Source organism: Biomphalaria glabrata, chromosome 7 (genome assembly GCF_947242115.1).
Source record: "Biomphalaria glabrata chromosome 7, xgBioGlab47.1, whole genome shotgun sequence".
NCBI classification, from domain to species: domain Eukaryota; kingdom Metazoa; phylum Mollusca; class Gastropoda; family Planorbidae; genus Biomphalaria; species Biomphalaria glabrata.
Genome location: NC_074717.1, coordinates 16,363,801 through 16,382,539, shown reverse-complemented (window position 1 = coordinate 16,382,539; position 18,739 = coordinate 16,363,801). Strand labels below are relative to the sequence as shown.

General features: G+C 32.8%; 1 protein-coding gene across 3 annotated transcripts in view; it reads right to left on the bottom strand.

Moving 5' to 3' along the window:
* Positions 1-2,700: 2,700 nt before the first annotated feature.
* The window catches only part of LOC106070408 (sodium/hydrogen exchanger 2-like), a 199,614-nt gene continuing 183,575 nt past the window's right edge, over positions 2,701-18,739 (bottom strand). For all 3 annotated transcript variants that reach the window (XM_056036080.1, XM_056036081.1, XM_056036082.1), the window contains exons 12-13: positions 12,274-12,426; positions 2,701-5,961 (exon numbers count right to left, since the gene is read on the bottom strand). In XM_056036080.1, the coding sequence (XP_055892055.1) occupies positions 4,871-5,961; positions 12,274-12,426 (1,244 nt within the window). In that variant the 3' untranslated portion in view covers positions 2,701-4,870. The remainder of the gene's footprint in view (positions 5,962-12,273; positions 12,427-18,739) is intronic.

Below are 18,739 nucleotides of genomic sequence, written 5' to 3'. Positions count from 1 at the left end.
TAGAACCGGACGGAACATCGCTCGACGTTTCTAGCTGCGTCACATGACTACATCCCTCGTGACGCCCCTGAGCTCTGTTCATGACGGCGATCCTTCCCGAACCGTCCTGCTGACACTCGACTCGGCTGACCATCGTAATTCGTCACGGTTGACCGCTCGTCTAGCGCTGGCCTGGGGCGATTTGCGTCTGCTGACTACACTCACACCACTACCCCCATCTGTGCCACCACCAGGTTTATAACAATATGCACTGTCGAAGGAGTAGTAGGGATTCAATGACAAGGGCCAACGACCATTAAGGGCAGCGGTTCTCAACCTTTTAAGCTCGGCGACCCCTTTTTTACAATCCCCTACTCTGCCGCGACCCCCACACACACACACACACAGCAATAGTGTATAGACAATCCATATTTTCACTGGTCTTAGGCGACCCCTGGCAAATGGTCAATCGACCCCCAAGGGGGTCGCGACCCACAGGTTGAGAACCCCTGATTTAGGGCAAGACAACCATATCGGTGCGTGTAGGAATTTCATTGCATTTCACTAAAGTGGAAAAAAAATAATGTCAGTTTTGTAAAAATCGGTTTACAAACAAATTTTTCCTTTAAAATATTGAAAAATTTCATATAAAACATTGACTTTAAAACAACCCGTGGTTTCAGTTCTAGTATTAACTGCTTTGATGTGTGCCGTGGTGGTGACGTTTGGGTCCCATCCTTTCGTTTTTTCCTCAATATCCGAACATATTAGGTTCACAATTCTTACAAACGTAGATATTTAAATTTAAAAAGATAATTAATATGACTAGATAGGCCTATATTCAGGATTTACGTTGACTCGAAGTGGGATAATGACCCCCCCCCTCCCCCCCCCCAAAAAAAAATTTCATGATAGGCATACTAGTAGGTCTAATTACTTCATTGACCTAGTCGAACATTTGGACAACATGAACGATTGAGATTAAATTCATTACGTTAATTTTAAAGTTTAGCAGCATTCAGAGTGTTCATCGAAAGACCATTAACAATAACAATTTCTTTACATAAATTCTTAGCAAAACATACCTTACCCCGCCCCACAGAATAAAAGCATGTTAAGCATTTTTTCTCTTGTCATGTTCAGTACAAATAAATATCCTAAATTGATTAAATTTGCATTATTTTCTTCTATTGTTTTTTTTTTTTTTTTTTTTTTTTTTGAGAAACAGAAAGTGCATAAAAATTACTTCAAGCTATACAAAACATTTTTTTTAATTACATGCGAATGCTATAGGAGGCTTCTAACTTGAGTGGACAATGGCCGCCATTGTCTCAACAAAAGCAGCCGATTTCTCATTGTGTCTTCTGTGTTCATAACAGAAAATTTTATTAACATTAACCCCCTGGCCAGGGAAACCTTGATGCCGTTTTTTTAAAATGGTATTACTAAATTTCTGTCATATTAGCAACTAAATTTAGTATGCATATGTGTTTTGAGTGGTATCTATATTAATTCTCTAGATTGCCCAACCATGCGGGATACCAAGCACGCACACCGACACTCTTTTGGAAAAATAACAAATAGGACGCAGTGCTTTTTTTGTGCGGTATGCACCGGTACGGCGTACGGGCACTTTTTTCAATGTGAGGAAAACATTATTACTTTTCTTGTATTTTATCTATCTTATACAGACGTTACTTTAACGTTTATTATTAATTTATTAGTAGTTAAAAGTTAGGCAATCCATCACTTTACACAAAAAAAAAAAAAAAAGGCCTGTTACTTTCGCGGCTCATCCAAAAAATAAAGGGGGGGGGGAAGAACAATCTTCTCTGTATATATAATTCTCTACGTCGCCAAACAATGCGGGACAGCACGCATGCCGACTCTATAACCCTGCTCGTTTGCCCAAACCCACCCCATTAGGACAACTGTCTTTCAGGAAGTGTTCAACCGTCACTAAATAGCTACTCGGCTAGTATAATTTTATTTTTTTTAAATTTATAAGTAGTGTTTTATACTATACACGTGAACTTCAAGATGCATGCAACACCATAACGGGAAAAAAATTTGGAGGGGGAAGTTTTATTTGTTGAAGCTTTGATTTAGAGATTCTCTCTTTACAAAACAATTATATTTCTTAGATAATCATTCAATAACATCAGTTAGCCCAGGTTCACATTTAGCTTCACCTATCCCATGGACCACAACAGAGATCTGGCTTCCGTCTTTCTCCATTTCTGTTCTTTGCCTTTGATAAATTTTATTCACTGTCTTCCTCTTCACCCCTAAGGAAAGTTTTTTCAAGCCCTGAGGACCTTGTGATGTGGCCATAGAGTTCGAGTTTAAATTTTTTGACAATAATCTAAATCTAATCTCTTCATTCGTGATGCGGTCTTTGTGGCACCAAATAAATCTCCCTATCCTGTGGTATATGTCGTTAGTCGAACTAACGTCTCATCTTTTTGTATCGACGGTTGTTGTAGTTGTTGTTGTAGTTGACAGCTTGTAGTTTATAGTGTCTAATATTCTTTCTGAAAATATTGAAACCTGCTTTTTATCTACTGGTACCTGAGAAGGCCATTTCCGGGGGCAGATTTTTAGTTTGTAACTTTGTTTTGTTATATTTTTTAAGTAATATATCATGAACAATGAACTTAAAGGAAACCAAGGTTAAGGAAAAATGTGTAGGCCTATAAAATCAAGACTTCACTTCAAGAAAAAAATATCAAATGTCCTTTATTTCTAAAAGTAAATTTAGCAATGATAAAATGTCATTAACCAACCTTAGTATAAAGGAAATAGAAATTGTTTAATTTAACTTAAATTGAAGGAGAAAAAAAACATACAAGCCCCTACTAGTTACTTGCTAATTTTTATAAGCACAAAAGTTAATAGACTAGAAACTTATATTTTGAAATGTAACATTGGTAACAAATAAAAATAAAATTCTGTAAAAAAAATGACAGCACCCTTTTTGGTCACTTAGGCTATATAATATGTTGGTTTGTTTTCAATCTTATAGGAATAAACATTTCATGAATTACAGGGTACCTAAAAAATTTTCACTAAATAATGTTAGCAAAATAAATGCAAATCAGAAAATGTAAATGCAGCACATTAATCAAATTATGTTTACTTTACACAGTGCTTACAATGTATTTATCCAGCATTAATAAAAATAAATGCAAGAACAATATAAAAGCATGAAAATATTACATTTTTAATCAAATAATTTTGCTTTGACTAATGTAGAGTTCAAAAAATTATTTTAGTGCTCATACTTTAAATACTATATCCAAAAATTTTGATTTTTGACATGGTACACAAAACATTTAGGCAATATAAAAAAAAATACAATCATTTAATAAGTACCCTTCAAAGCCTTTAAAACTAGTGATGTTTTTATAGATAAAAAGTGTTATAAATCAAAACATTAGCTGCCTCTATACTCGATGTAAAACAAAATTTCATATCAGATCTTTAAATTCATATCATATTAAATTATCAATAAGTAGTCCACATGACCAACCTATCCCTCTGAAGAGGCAATAACAAAACTTTTTACCACTAGCAAAATATTTTGTACCTCAGTGGAAATTCATTATGTAAAAATATTTAGAAAAAAAACAATGAATGAATAGCATTGCATGGCTAACATAATTGCATAAATTTAAAATAACTATATAAAAAATATTTCGTAGCATGATCAATTCACATACTATCATACCATCATAGAGCATGTTTGAAAATTATGTAACGAGGACACATTTTAAATAAAAATTATTTATAATTATAATATTTTTACTGCAGATTTTTTAAACAAATAATCAACTACCAATACTATTCTTTTCAAAAGTAAAATGCACCTAGTTATTTTTTGTATGATTTTATTGCAAAAAAAAAAAAAAATTCCTTTTTTTTTAAATATAGTAAGAAGCAAAAAAAGTTGGTATTTTACTAGATGCAATTTAAGTAGCAGACTTCTTATGTCAATTCAAGGAGTCTATTTAAGAAGACAATGAGATTTTAGTCTCCTTCAAAATAAAAAAATGAGCATAATCTCAATTTCTATGTACAATTGCTGTGGGGTCCAATCATGAATGGAAAAGTGTTATTTTATAATGTTGTAATCTAAGAGTTATTCAATAGTATTAAAGCATATAATACAAGATAATCTGTTATTATTGCTTACTTCTAGAGCATGTCTGTAAGAATGAAATATCAAATTCAAAATTAAGTGGACAGGAAGATGTGTCCTTCAGCAAACCTTATTTTTTCTTTGTCTTTTTCTGTGGCATGCAATAAACAATAAACCTGATTCAATAACTAAAGAGTGAATTACACAAAATTGAAGGCAATCCTGTTTTTTTTTAATAGTCGACATTTAAAATGCAAATGATTGAAATTATATTGAAAATATAATTTGAAATAAAAGTAGTACTTTCACTTATTTGTCAAGACTAAAACACATTGTTTAATACCATTTATTTCTACACAAATATATAGTAGCAAACACATTTTTTTTATTATTATAATTTCTATATTTTAATGTCTGCAAACACATTTTCATTAAACTTTTAACCTAAAATGTACCAAAGATACTACTAATTCATTCAAGTTGTTTTTTCTGTTTGTCATAAGGATTAAAACATTTAGGTTTTATGGCTTGCAAACTGATTTAAAAAGAGGAGGGGTGAAATTTCCTGTTTGTGACATGAGAAAGCCATTAATTATTTTTTTTTGCCACCAAATATGCTTCAAAGGCAGTGTATACTTTAATTTAAAAAAAAAAAATTATTCTTATAATAAACAATAAAATCTTGGTGTTAAATATTTAAAAAAATAAAATAAATATGTATTTACAAATTCAGGTAGAATGCATGTGTGATCACAACCTTGTATCTTGTATATCATCATCTGATTCTACATCAGCATCAGTTCCCTCATCATCATCTCCTAATGTCCAGTTCTCTTTTTTTCTCCTAAGAGATTCTAAAATTTTTTCTTTTTCTTCTGTGGATGTGTCTACTGGTATTTCTTCCTGATCAAAAGGATCAGCATTGTGGCTAGCCAACCACATGGACACTCTGTCTGTCATAGCATGATGGTAGTCTTCTTCAATGCCTATCAGTTGAGACTCAATAGCTGCTACTGAAGCTGAGTCTGGTTTTTCCATTAACTGAAAATGCACAGGAGAACTTGCTTCACTATGCCTGCGAGTCATTGGGGGTTCAAGTCCTCTGTTGTTTAGCTCAAGACAGGAATGGTAAGAAGGAGGTACTAGATCATGGGCAGATACTAAAAGGCAACTTGCTTTGTCTCCAGAGTCACGGGCCTTGAGAGACTGGCTTGGTAGAGGCTCTTCTATCATCAAATCTGCAGTAGTCTCTGTGCAGCTCCAAGGAGGAGGTATAGAAAGTAAAGCTGCTTCACTATGAGGGGGAGAAGCTGGTGGAAAGAGATCAAAGATGGGTCGTGGGTGAGACTCTTTTGGCACTGCTGTAATAGTGTTATTAGGAGAATTGTATGGTGAACCTGTTTCTGTAAGATGACTGTAAGCAAGATTGTCTGCCCATGAGGGAGCTTCTGACATAAGTGGATTTTCATCATCTGGGAGGCTCAGAGATACAGAAGAGGACACAGGAGGCAGTGATGTTGAACGACGCCATGGAAGTGAACTCTCTGCAAGTGTTTCTTCTTTGATGGATCTACCGTCATCATCTCCATCCCGAAAGTCTCCAGATTCAGATATACTCTGGCAGTTTTCAGAAACACTTGTAGAATTACACAAAGGAATGTTGGCTGACTCAGTCCTATTTAAATTGACACCAGCAAACATACCTGGATCTGGGTCATTGGAAGATAAGTATGGAGAATCATTACTAGTAGCTTGAAAACTGGTTTTAGATTTCTTCAAATTATTTGAAACTGGGGCTAATTTAGATGATGATGATGTCAAATGTGGAGGAGATTTCTTCACTATAAAAAAAATAAAAAATCATTATTTCTTGTAGATATTAATTGTAATTAGTATAATTGAGAATAATTGAAAATGTTCACTAATAAAATGTTAGTTTTAGGTAGTTTATCTAAAGTGTTAAAACAATAATGTAAACTTTTTACTTAAATTTGTAAAAAATAATTATAAAAAGACCTCATTTAAAGTTTATTTTGTTTTAATCAAAATAAGTTTAAGTCATTAAAATCAAGTTCTACTCAGTTTTAATATTATAAAATTTTATAGTTAAATAAGCAATTATTTTGTATCTCAAATTTTTTCAAATATTAAATTTATCCCTTGAGAAGCAGTTGATTACAATTTAATAAACGATGTTTCTAAATTTACTTATTAATGTAAGAAAAATATGAAGAATATCAGAACAAAAGTGCCAATAATAACACCCTCTGTTTGGGATTCCTATAGACCAGGGGTGGGCAACCTTTTTGTATCGAGGGCCGCATTAAAAAAAGGTTTGGGAATGGCGGGCCGCTTGCTTACTGGTTATGTTCTCTGGAGCTGAATCAGCTTCTATGATAAATGGTGAGCTGATGGTATTGAAAACTGGTTCTTTTCATAAAATTTGCTTTTATAAATGACACAAATAAGGACTCTTAATAAGTGTTGTACTTTTAATCATTTCACTAGAAATAGTTTCACCTTTCAGCAAAGGAAAATGACAAAAACTTTTTTTTTTGCTTGTCTGTAGAAATGGGAAAGCCTTGTTTGAAAAGATTTAACATTGCATATGTAAACAACCAATTGCAAAAGCAATTATGGAAAAAAACATGAAATCTGTCTTCCACTCTTCATTAGAAATATTGATAACAAAGTCACAGTCAATGTTCTTCAAGGAACATAACATTTTCTTTCATGAGATTTTATATTCTTTTCATTTGCCTTGCCCATGCTAAGCTAGCGGATACATCGGAACTACCCGAGATTAACAGTCCTAATTCTAATAGGTTTACTATACATCTTTCATGCGCTATGCTGCAATTTCATGCTGCTTTGTGCAAACTTTCCTGTTTAGAGTTTATGGTTGGGATATTTTTTTATTTTAAAAAAATATTTTTTTCTCAGTCAAAGATCGAGCTCCATCAGTTGTTACACTTGCTATCTTGTTCCAAGCCTACCCAACACTCAGAGATTGTGTCTTGAATTGAGTGTATAGCCTATAAGCATAATCTTTCTTTACTTAAAACTTTTTAGAATGAGGCAGTTTTAATAATTTATATAGATATTATTTTTATATTTGCATTTTTATATGTATATACTGTGGGCACAACTGATTTCTGTAGGTGTCGGCAGGCCGCTTAAAACAATTCGGCGGGCCGCATGTGGCCTGCGGGCCGTAATTTGCCCACCCCTGCTAAAGACCACAAGGTCTGAAGGGGGAACTTTTACAACACAAAAACATAAAATCCAAAAAAAAGAGGTGATTTTTTTTTATCAAAAATAAATGTTCCACCTAACAAAAATAACAATTTTGTTAAAATTACATTTGGAACAAAAAATTATAAAGTACAACAGAAATAATATATAATAAAAAGAACAACTCAAAATTTACAAATATAACAGTAAAACATTTCTTTTTTAATATGCTTAGACAAAATAAAAAAATAACTCCCCCCCCCCCACCTTTCTCAAGCCAATTGGACAAATAAAACTAGCTTGCCTGGATCAGCTTAGAGAATCCTTAAATTTAATGCAGATGCTCTAACAATCTCTAATTAACATGAATAATAATATCATTGCATGAATATTTGTAATAAGTATATATCCTTTTATAAGGAATGGCTGTAATAATAAGATTTTGTCTTAAACAAATAATTCCATCTACCATCTTTTTAAAATATAAATAATTAATCTGATTTTGTTTTTTTTCAATGTTCAAATGTTTTGGGTACTTTGAGTAAGTTTTTTGTATGAAAGGAAAAAAAAGGCATAAAAGAGAAAAAGCAAAACTTTAAAAAAAAAAAAAAAAAAAAACACACACACACACACGCATGTGCACACACTCTAAAAGGCTTTGCCCCTCCTTTGACCATAAATGGGAAGCCGTTTTCCAATCGCAGGTTTGCAGATGGTATAGATGTCATTGGAGAAAATAATTACCAGATAAATATTTTACTTTACTTTACTATTATGCTAGTTAGAGCAGTTGGCATGAAAATTAGTGCTGAAAAAAAAGCTAAGTACTAGTTAGTGGTGGAGATAATATGAGATGTTGTTGCATAGATTCAAATGGCCAAACAGAAGTAGACCCATTTAAATATCATGGATCAAAATAACAAGATGGAGGATCACTAAAAATTGTGAACATGAACTAAATGTTTGACTCATCATGTAAAAGCATGCTTTCTCTTATGGGTACCAGAAAAGAGGAAAAAAATTAGCAAAAATATCTATTAACTAGGAAATATTCTTTTATTTTCTTAGCACTAATATTTTTTAAACAAATAAGGTCAACATTTGCTGGATTCAAAATGATTGGTTTTCGACATCAAAGAGTAGATTGGTTATCTTAAAACTTGGTTTTGATTTGATTGATAAATAAATAATATGTAAAAAGGAGAATATGTCATTTTGCCAGACAAATTGTAACCCTAGACACACTTTGACATTTTTTTCCCCATTCTATCTATGACCCATATAAATGCCTTATCTTTGCATTTTAGTGTCCTGGTAATTAGTCCAGAAACACCCATGAATGTATTCATACAGTTATTCCATTTTTTTCAAATAAAAGCCTATTAGCTTTTTAAAAGTGTTTTTACACTTTAATAAACTAGGATACTAACTGCAGAATTAGAGAGTAGGATCCAAGCCATGGAACTGCAATGCTATAGAAGGATCCTAGGTATCAACTTCAAAGACTGGACCCCAAAATGAGAAAATTCAAAACAGTATCACAATGGCTAATGGGTCCCATGATGACTGCTGACCACTATAAAAAAAAATGCAAACTTAAAACTGTATGGCCATGAGGTCCTCAGGGATTGCAAAGACCTTCCTAAAGAGAACAGTACAGGCAGAAAGAAAGCAATGGAAAGACATCAAAGAATGGACAGGCCTGTTATTGAAAGAGATTCAAGTCAAGGCAATTGACAGAGAGGAATGGAATAAGACTATTGACAGATGGTGCCCCAATGGTCTTACAGATTATGGTCAAGGTGAAACTAACAATTTATGATATGGATCGAATTTCCCTAAAATAAACATTTATTTTATTTTTAAAATTGTTTTGATTTCATTAAGCTTAATGTTAGTTGCATTTCATTAGTGCAAGTGCCCAGTTCATAATTAATAGAAAAAAAGATGATGTCCTGTTAATGATTTGTGACATCACAGTATGTGTGTTATACAAAATAAGAGAGTGGAACCCATTTAATAGCATAAAAGCTCAGCTTATGATTGAGCTGTGGGCAAAAGCACACCTGTTTTGATAGTATCATTGTTCTTTACTCTATAATGTATGGAGAACAGTCTAGACTAAAAAAAAATACACCATCATTTGTTTCCTAGGTGTGTGAACTTATCCATCTCTTCAAGAGCTGACTTACCAAGTCTAACTGGAGCACCCTTTGCCTTGTATCCCACTAGCACAATTTTAGTTTTATCTAAGTTTATGTGGCCAATTTTGGGTGCCTCTCTATCTAGGCTTTCCATCATTTCTTAAATGCATTTACTTGTAGACTCAAGTATTGCAACATCATCAGCGAAGTCCAAGTCCTTCATTCGATCCTGTTCAGGCCATGGAAAACCAAAGGTAGTCTGATTCATTGCTCATTTCATTGTGTAGTCATGGCTAGGAGAAAGAGAGACAAGATCTACCCCCGTCTCGATGCTAAAGAAATCTGTTGTTCCTTTTTCTATTTTAATGCAGCAGCTAGATTGACTGTATAGGTGTCGTAGGATATGAATGAATTTTTCAGGGATGCTATATATTCTAATTATTTTCCATAGTGATTCTTCATGGACACTAACAAATGCTTTTTTGAAGCCTATGAAACAGATCATTAGCCATTGTTGGTTTTTGATTCTTTGTTCTATTATATTTTGTGGAACGAAGATCTGCTCTGCACATGATTTACCTCTTAGGAAGCCAGCTTGCTCTTATCTACAGCCTGTTGAAGTTGTCTCAACAGGAGAGGTATCTTTGTAAGTCAGGTCTGGTGACGGTTGGTCTTTAAAGTGCTCTACCCAATTTGTATTCCATCATTCTTTCATTGGCAAATTTTAGCCTTGATCATCTTTAATTGGGTGATTCGATGGCGAGTCTTTGTATCATTTCTGCATGCAGCTGCTAGTACTTCTTGGCCTTCTCTTTAAAACAGTCTCGTTTATCTCAACAACAACTTCTTTACTTTCAGATCTGCTTCCCTATAGGCTTCTTCCGCTTGCAATCATGTGTTGCATTTTTCTGGTCTTATCTACATTGGCATCTTTACTCTCATTTATCAATTTCCATGTTTTGTCTTGTATCAATTATTCCTTGTATGAACCTTGCCTCCTTATAATAACTTATTCCACGCTTTAAATAATAGTATCTCTAAAAAATAGCTTCTAATGAGATGCTACAAAGCATATTTATTCCATGAACTGCTATTCAATAAACCAAGTTGTTTATTCAATGAGTAAATATGTTGTTGTTTTTTATCTTAGGTAATTAAGCAAGTTATGCTATAATGTATGCAATTAAATGGATTTCACAGAGTAACATTAGTGATTAAACATCTCTGGAATAAATCAATTCACAAGAGCCTCAAGTTAACTTGGGCCAGACTATCACACTATAAGTCCAGTTGTTATCCTACCTTTTGTAGCCATAAGAAGTGTATTAGTTCCCTACCCTTTGATCTAGTTCTACTGATTCCCCAGCATCCACTTAAAAAAAAAAAAGAAAATATACACACACACAAAGAAGACATAAGCTGAATCACAATTAGTGTTAACTAAACAGTCAAATAGAACAACTAACAAGTATTTTAAACTAAGTTTAATGTATTTTAAGAATGTTTTGTTTATTTTCTATAATTGTTCTTAATACCTTATATAAAGCTAACTTGAGTAACTTAAAATGTGGCTAAACTGATTTCACAAAGGAATCCACACAGATGTTGTACAATAAAGTACATTTATCTCCAACATTAATAATTAAAAAAAAAATTAATAGGCTGAAAAATTTCATTTATTTATTCTTTAAAACATTTTGTTTGAGCTGAAAATTTCTAGGTAAATAAATTTATAATGCTGAAAAAAATGTTTATTGGCTACCTAACAAACAGGCTTGAGTTCAAATACTGATGTTGGCAAGGAATTTTCATTTAGATCTGTCTCAAGCTGAGTGCCTAAAACAGCACAGAAACATCTCCACAAAAATAATTTAAAAAAAAAAAGGCATCTGATGAAAAGGTGTGGAATTAAAGGTTAGCCACTTTCCTATCCCAAAGAAGTAATCCCCCCCACCCCCATAATCCTGTTTTTTAATTTGAAAAGTCCAATGATGGTTCAATCAAAGTTTTTATAATTTAACCATGTAAGAGTAACAATTGAAATGAGATGGCCAAAATGCATAAAAATTCATGGATTTGCAATGTAACATAGCAAAATTTTTTATTCTAATTATATTAATTAAACTTTTAATAGTTATGGAGCGTGTGCTTGTTTCTAACGTAACCATGGAGTTATTATGGGGGATAATTTCTTCATATAAGTTGAGTGATTCTGTTGTAATCAACATCACAGTAGAGGATATAAATAGGGGAGGATATAAATAGGGAAGTGACAGAAAGTTTTAAAATGAGCTGTGTTTGTTTCAATTCTTCAAGGTATATAACTATTTCATTTATGTTTCTATATATATCAACATCGAAGCTGAAAGCTGTGTATATTTTTTCAATAAAAGTAACATTCATTTTTTTTTAAAAAGATGTTTGTCACAGACAATACATTATTGAGGCTCCTCTCATCTCAGACAAAGGAGTGCATGGCTGGTAATAGCAGTGTTTCCAGTTCATGTGGAATCTCAGTATGTGGATGGCTGCCTAACATAATCTTTCTTAATTTGTTGTGGGTTTCTGTCTTCCACATGATGATAGTATAACAAAAATGAAAATGAAAAATTATCAGATGCTCTAACAAAGACATTTTTAATTATTTGAGTTTCAAAATGTTTTGGGGTGATAAGAGTCAACAGTTGGATACAAAAATGTTAGTTGAGATTTTTTTTACCAAAAGAAAGGTTAATGTGACACAATATAAGAAACCAACATAACATATAGATTTACCTCCATTAGATTTTTTTGAAGAGGCTGGCATACCAAGAGTAAAAACTACTTCTGTAGGGACTGACACCTCATGGGGCATGATATTAGTTTCTTGTGGTTGACAAAACTTATAAGTAGACTTGGACTCAATATAATTGTTTGTTGGTTCCTGGGCTAGAGAAGTAAAATCTATAGTCAAATATCAGATTGAGATTGGTAATAATATTAAATCTGATATGTGATGAATAGTCATTATATCCTATATTAAGTCCCAGTGTTTCCCCCACTGTGTTCAGCAGAACCCTAGTGTTCTGCAAGGCGTGAATAGGTGTTCCACAAACAACTGGAATAATTAACTAGTAGGCCACCACATGAATTAACCTCTCTAAAAAATAAGCAAAGTAAGCTAAATACTCAAAATGTGTGAAGTGTTCTGTTAAGAAAAATGTTTGGGAAACACTATTCAAACATAAACATCAAAACAAACAAAATATAGAAAATACTTTTTTTTAAAAAGTATTTAAGAAAAAGAACTCCACACTAAGAACTATATCTGAAAAATAAGGTTATCTTCCTTATTCAATATCAAACAAAATAATTAATTACCAATAATTAATTGACCAATTTTTTAAATTGATTCATGTTTTGTTACCGGTATGTTTAAAGTTTCAACATGTTTAGTTATCTAACATGTTCAGTTATCAAAGGGGACAAAACCCTACAAACATAGCTGTATCTGTGAATACTGAAGGATAATTTCCCTTGTTGGTATCAAACAAAATAATTAATTACCCTATATTGCCTAGGAAGTGTGGTCAAGAGGCTAAGTACGCTTGAGGTTGGCTACCATTAAGGGGGCTCGAGGTTCGACACCCGAATCGAGTTGTGTTTACTGAGTGCCTAAAGGCAGCACTGAAAACCTTCTTCCAGATAGCCCCTTCCCCCCCCCCAACTGGACCACAAATGAGACAGGACCATAGTGCTATATAAAAGCTATAATTAATTACTTACCAGTACCAGTAATTAATTAACTGGTTAATTTTTTTTATTTAATGAATAATTGTACAAATTTTCAATCTAAGAATGGGTGTGGGAGAAATAACATGTACAAACTTTTTACCAGACAGACAGAGTGAGTTGATATAAGCTGTATAATAAATCATATGACAATTTAGTTCAAAATCCACATCGTGACTAGTAATTTCTAATGTCATTGAGTCTGGTATTACCATTACCAATTTCAACATTACATCCATTAAAAGCATTTTCACAGCTAGAACCATAGAAAATATACATCATTAAGTCACAAATAAAATCCTTCGTAAACAAAATGAGGACGTCATCTCATGTTTTAAGTTTAATGTCTCTACTGTTCAATATTTAATTTAACAACACAAACTTCTAATTTTCATCAAAACGATCTAGAACCAATTACATCCGTTTTGTGTTGCAGTCCCCAACAGATCTGCGAGTTTGTCATGTAGTAATGCAATGCAGGTTTTGATATTTTAAGTAAACAAATGAGCATATATATGCTGGTGTAAAATCCCAGGAAAAAGAAAGGCAACTAAAAGTGCATATTGGAACTAAATTTAGCAAGCTACATTATATGGTGATAAGAGAGCGGGCTTATAAGGCAAAGGGTTCCGCCGTCAGTGAAGAGTTGGATAAGTTCACATACATAGGCAGCATCATAGCAAATGATGGGGATGCCTACTGTCACGTCCCTAGTGACACCTCATTGTTTACTAAATGAGGACATTGTACCTATCTCAAATCAGGTCAGCGTACCCACGCTTAAATGCCAGAAAGACGCTGATTAAAACTTAGTTCAAGACTACAGCAGGGAAACAAAATTAACGTAGGTTAAATTACAAAAACAATTAAAAGGAAAATTAAATGTAAACGGGTCAAGGAGTCAAGGATGGGTATTGAGATGTCACGGTTCTTTATTCTAAAGAAAGATATAAAAGGCGGAGTGTTAGCTTGAGATGAGAGAGAGCTAGAAAGATAGACTTAGAAGTCGCTAGTTTTTAAAGTAAATATTTACTCATTTTATTGATCATTTTCACTAAATCCTGTATCTGTTTTAAGTTTTATATATTTGTACATACATTTATTGTTTCAAGTCCAAGTTTTAAATAATTAAAACTCAATAATTAAAACTTCATTGATTATTAAAGTGTTTGAACTATAATCAAGGCACCTCCGAACCCACATATGTCACAAGTTTATAGCATCAAGATCTTCATGTCAAATAAACATAATAAACACGTGACACCTACCATGACATAGTGTGCCGAATAGGAAAGGCACTATTTGGTCAAGCCGAGTTATTGGACTTGAGACAAAAATCCACCCACTTAACACATTTGTCATCCTAACAGCAACGTATGCATGCGAGATGTGGAAGTCACCTTCCAAAATTGAGAAAAGACTAAAATGTGGCTCAACAAAAAATGGCTTAAACGGATTTTAGGAGTCAGTTACAGAACTCGGGTCTTAAACAAGGACAGATTTCCACCCAATACGCTGAATTCTAAATCTAAGTCTAAGTAATGAGACCAGGAATAATCCTAATATTCAATAATAACTTTTTCTAAAGGAGAAAAAAAAATTCTGTCCTTTCTTAAAAAAATTTAAAATGATCATAATACAATGTAACTAACTTACTTAAAGCTTGAAAGACAATGCCAATAATACCAATTTTTTTATGCTGAGTTAATAAATTAATTTAAAAATTTACAAATTCACCTTCTTTAGCCTTTTGTAAAAATTTTTTTTTTACAAATCTGTGACCCAAAAAAATTGACAGATGAAACCTTAAATTTACTAGCTTATAAAAAGTCTTTAAGATATCAAGATTGAAACTTCCCTCTTTTTCGTTATATTGTATTCTATCAAAACGATTAAGTCTACAAAAAAGTAAATTGATTTGACAAAAGTATTCAACAAAAGAAAAAAAAAAGAATGTAAATGTGACTGTCTTAATATGAGTTGAAGCATCACAAAACAAATCAGAGATAGATTTTGCAGTTATACCCAAGCATGGGAAGGCTTCGTGATTCAACCCCGAGAAGGCGAGAAAAATCAGATGCTGGCAACCCTAAGGCAGCTTGAAGCACACAGTTCTACAACCTGGCTGAGCTTGCCATACAGCTGATCCCAAACTGTATTGGCACTAGCTGTTCCTTTGTACTGATCAGCTGCATAGAGAAGAATGCACAACATGGACAACATAGCTCTGACCATAGCTAATGCCAAGGCATTCATTATAAGCAGTCCCTAATCCCAACCAGCTGGGAATAGACAAAAACCCAATTCCCAGGTATTATGAACACAATAAAGTTGAAAACAATGTCCACATTTTATGGCTTTAATAAACACATTCTTATAGAAAAGTAACAAGCACATGTAAAGATAAGAGCGACAAACGATAAAGTAAATCATTTTCATAACACCAGTCAACTGTGTATAGGCTGTAACCTTATTCCCAGTCAACTGTGTTTATTCCAAACACCTATTAGATGGTAAAATCATTAAATTTAAAGACCCATCAGGATAGGACTAAAGTAAAGAAGCAATTATACATAAAACACTGAACCATAATCCTCAAATACAAAAACAAAACCCAAATAAAATACTCAGAAAGACACAAAGATAAAGGAACATTCCTTGTTCCATATGCTAGGACAAATACTCCTTCCCTAGTGCTAGTAGAGTATGGTTTGCCTGAGTCAGCCAGGAAAACCAGTGACTTTAAGTCATTGATTAATATGCATGAATAGCTTGACCTAGGGACACAGCATGAGAGTATTGATTCTAGATGATAGTAATAGCCTATAGGAATAACAATAATAAAGATTAACAATATTACTATAGACCTATACTTTATAGTAGTAGACAGTATTTATAGACTAGATGAGTTATGAGTCTAGAGTAGGTAGTTGCACCAAAAAAGTTTTTTTAATCCTTTAGCAATAAATGTGTAATAGAATGAAAGAGGATGAAATACTATTCTAGATCTAGATTCTAGATAATATACTTAGATTCTAACTGAGTAAGATAACATAGGCTTAGTTTAAGTTAGATAGGACAGGTAACGACAGCTCTAGTTAGTAGTTAGACTAGTAGACTAGAATGTAAGATATTTAAATAAGTAGATCTAAATCTAAGTAGATTCTAGAGTAGTTTATGCTATTCGGACACCTATAGGCCCAAATTTGAAAGTTTGACTTTGGCAGCGCATTATTTTACAATGGTTCGACATAGAAAAGAAAATGACGTATCAAAATCTTCTTTAGCTTAAGGAGAATAAGAATGACTGCTTATATTTGTACCCCTAACCTATATTTGTTATTATATTTTAGGTCAAAGAGGCCGCGTGTTTTATTTTAATTCGGACAAATTTGACCCACATTATTTGATTTCGGACACCATAATTTATTTCGGACAGTCTCTATATTTAGGCATCAATAAACTCAGATTTTAATTCTATATTAACATTAACTAAATTTTAAGATCCCCAGGCATAGCCCCTCACATGAAATCATTAAGGTGTTTTCAAACTATGTATAAATATGAACACAAAAAATAAAAATATGAACACACTTGTTCTACCAAAATTAGGTCACTGGGATAGTGACTTCTGCACCGACTTTTAGACTTATTTTATGTTTGCATTAGATGTGTGTTGAATGTTTGGGGTTTGCATGATTCGATGTTTGTTGAATGTTTGTGCTAATAAATTTCTAATACAGATGATCTTTTGTAGTATAGTACAGGTTAGGATAGCCATTCTTGCCTAACTGAATCTTCTATACTCTCTCTCTATAAATCTAGATATATCTAGTAGGTCTAGATCTAAGTCTAAGCATTTAACTTCATTCAATGTACCAAGCTCACTCCAAACATTTGCCCATTTATTCTCTATTAAAAAAAACAACAACAAACGAACAAATATAATATAAGATCATTTTTATTGATGTCCAAAACTGGCTGTCCGAAATAAATTTTGGTAAGAAAATCGTAATTTAATTCGGACACATTATTAATTTTTTTTTGTATGGAATTAGACAACTTGGCTTATAAATCAAATAAAATAGCTCCAAAAACAGAATAAATATTGCCGGCCTCATTAGTATAGACTTAGCAAATCAAAAAATATAGTCTTAACCCTAGGAAGAGGTAAAGTCATCCGGGTAACATAGGAAAAAAACAACCTGACTAAAAAATTTGAAATTCGTTTTTCTTACATAAAAAGATAGCTAAATGGAAGGAAATTGGGTCAAATTCATTGGAAAATGGACAAGCACATTATACAGCGCGCTAGTTTTATATTAAGTATTAAAATAATTATTTAATGACCACAAAAAAACAGCGAATGTACGAATTCATGTAATCAGTAATGTCCAAAGCCGAAATAAATAAACTACTATAATAGTTAATACTTTTTTAGTTTTATAAATAGTTAAAATAGTAGATTTTGAATAGTTTTATGATCCTGACCTAATGAATTTGAAATGATTCGATTTGCAGGAAACTTTTAGTCTTGATCCAGACTAGATCTATATTTTGACTCGATCTAGAGCTAGGAAATCTAGATTCTAGATCAAGATGAAGATCTAAGTTCTCTCAAACAGGAAATAGATCTAGATTCTAAAATCATTTTACTATCTAGCAGACTAGACTCTAGCAGTCTAGCAAAACGCCAACAGTGGTGCATTGCACGGTTACTGTTACAAGTAGCGCACAGTCTATATATAGATCTAGATCTAGTAGAGTCATTATTGTCGAACAGGCATGTTAGTGGAACAGCTCGTCGAAATTAGTTAAATTCTACTTTATTTTGAAATGTTCTGCTAAACTACTATTACGGCAAAATTCTTTTTTAAAAACAACATTTCAATTATCAGTATTTCATTCAATGAGCTAGTCAAGAAACGGAAAATATATTTTATAATAATACATTGATACATTAATAACGGAAATTCTTTTAATAATTATCTGGTTTTATATAGCGCTGTCACATCCTTCAATGAAAGCAGCATGTATGCAGATGACCTCGCCTGACGAATTAGAACATCAAAATTTCGGCTTCAAGAAGTTCTCGACAAACTCAGTGAGTGGTCCAAAGACTGGGACATGACTATCAATACAAAAAAAAAAAAAGACAACATACATCATCTTCTGACTATTAACAAAACAGCAAACAAAAAAATTAACACTAGATAAGAAAGCTCTAGAAAAAAATGACACTCCTACTTATCTTGGAGTCACATATGACACAAAACTAACTAGGAAAAAAAACAAATAGAAAAAGAGTAAAGGCCTTCGAAGATTATCCCTTATGGAAAATTTAGCTGTCAGCGACTGGTGAGCTAATCACAAATTTCTAAAAAAAGACATAACCTACACTAGTTACATTAGATGCACTAGAATCTGCTGGTGCCACAGCTTGGGGCTCAGCATCCAAAACGAACTTACA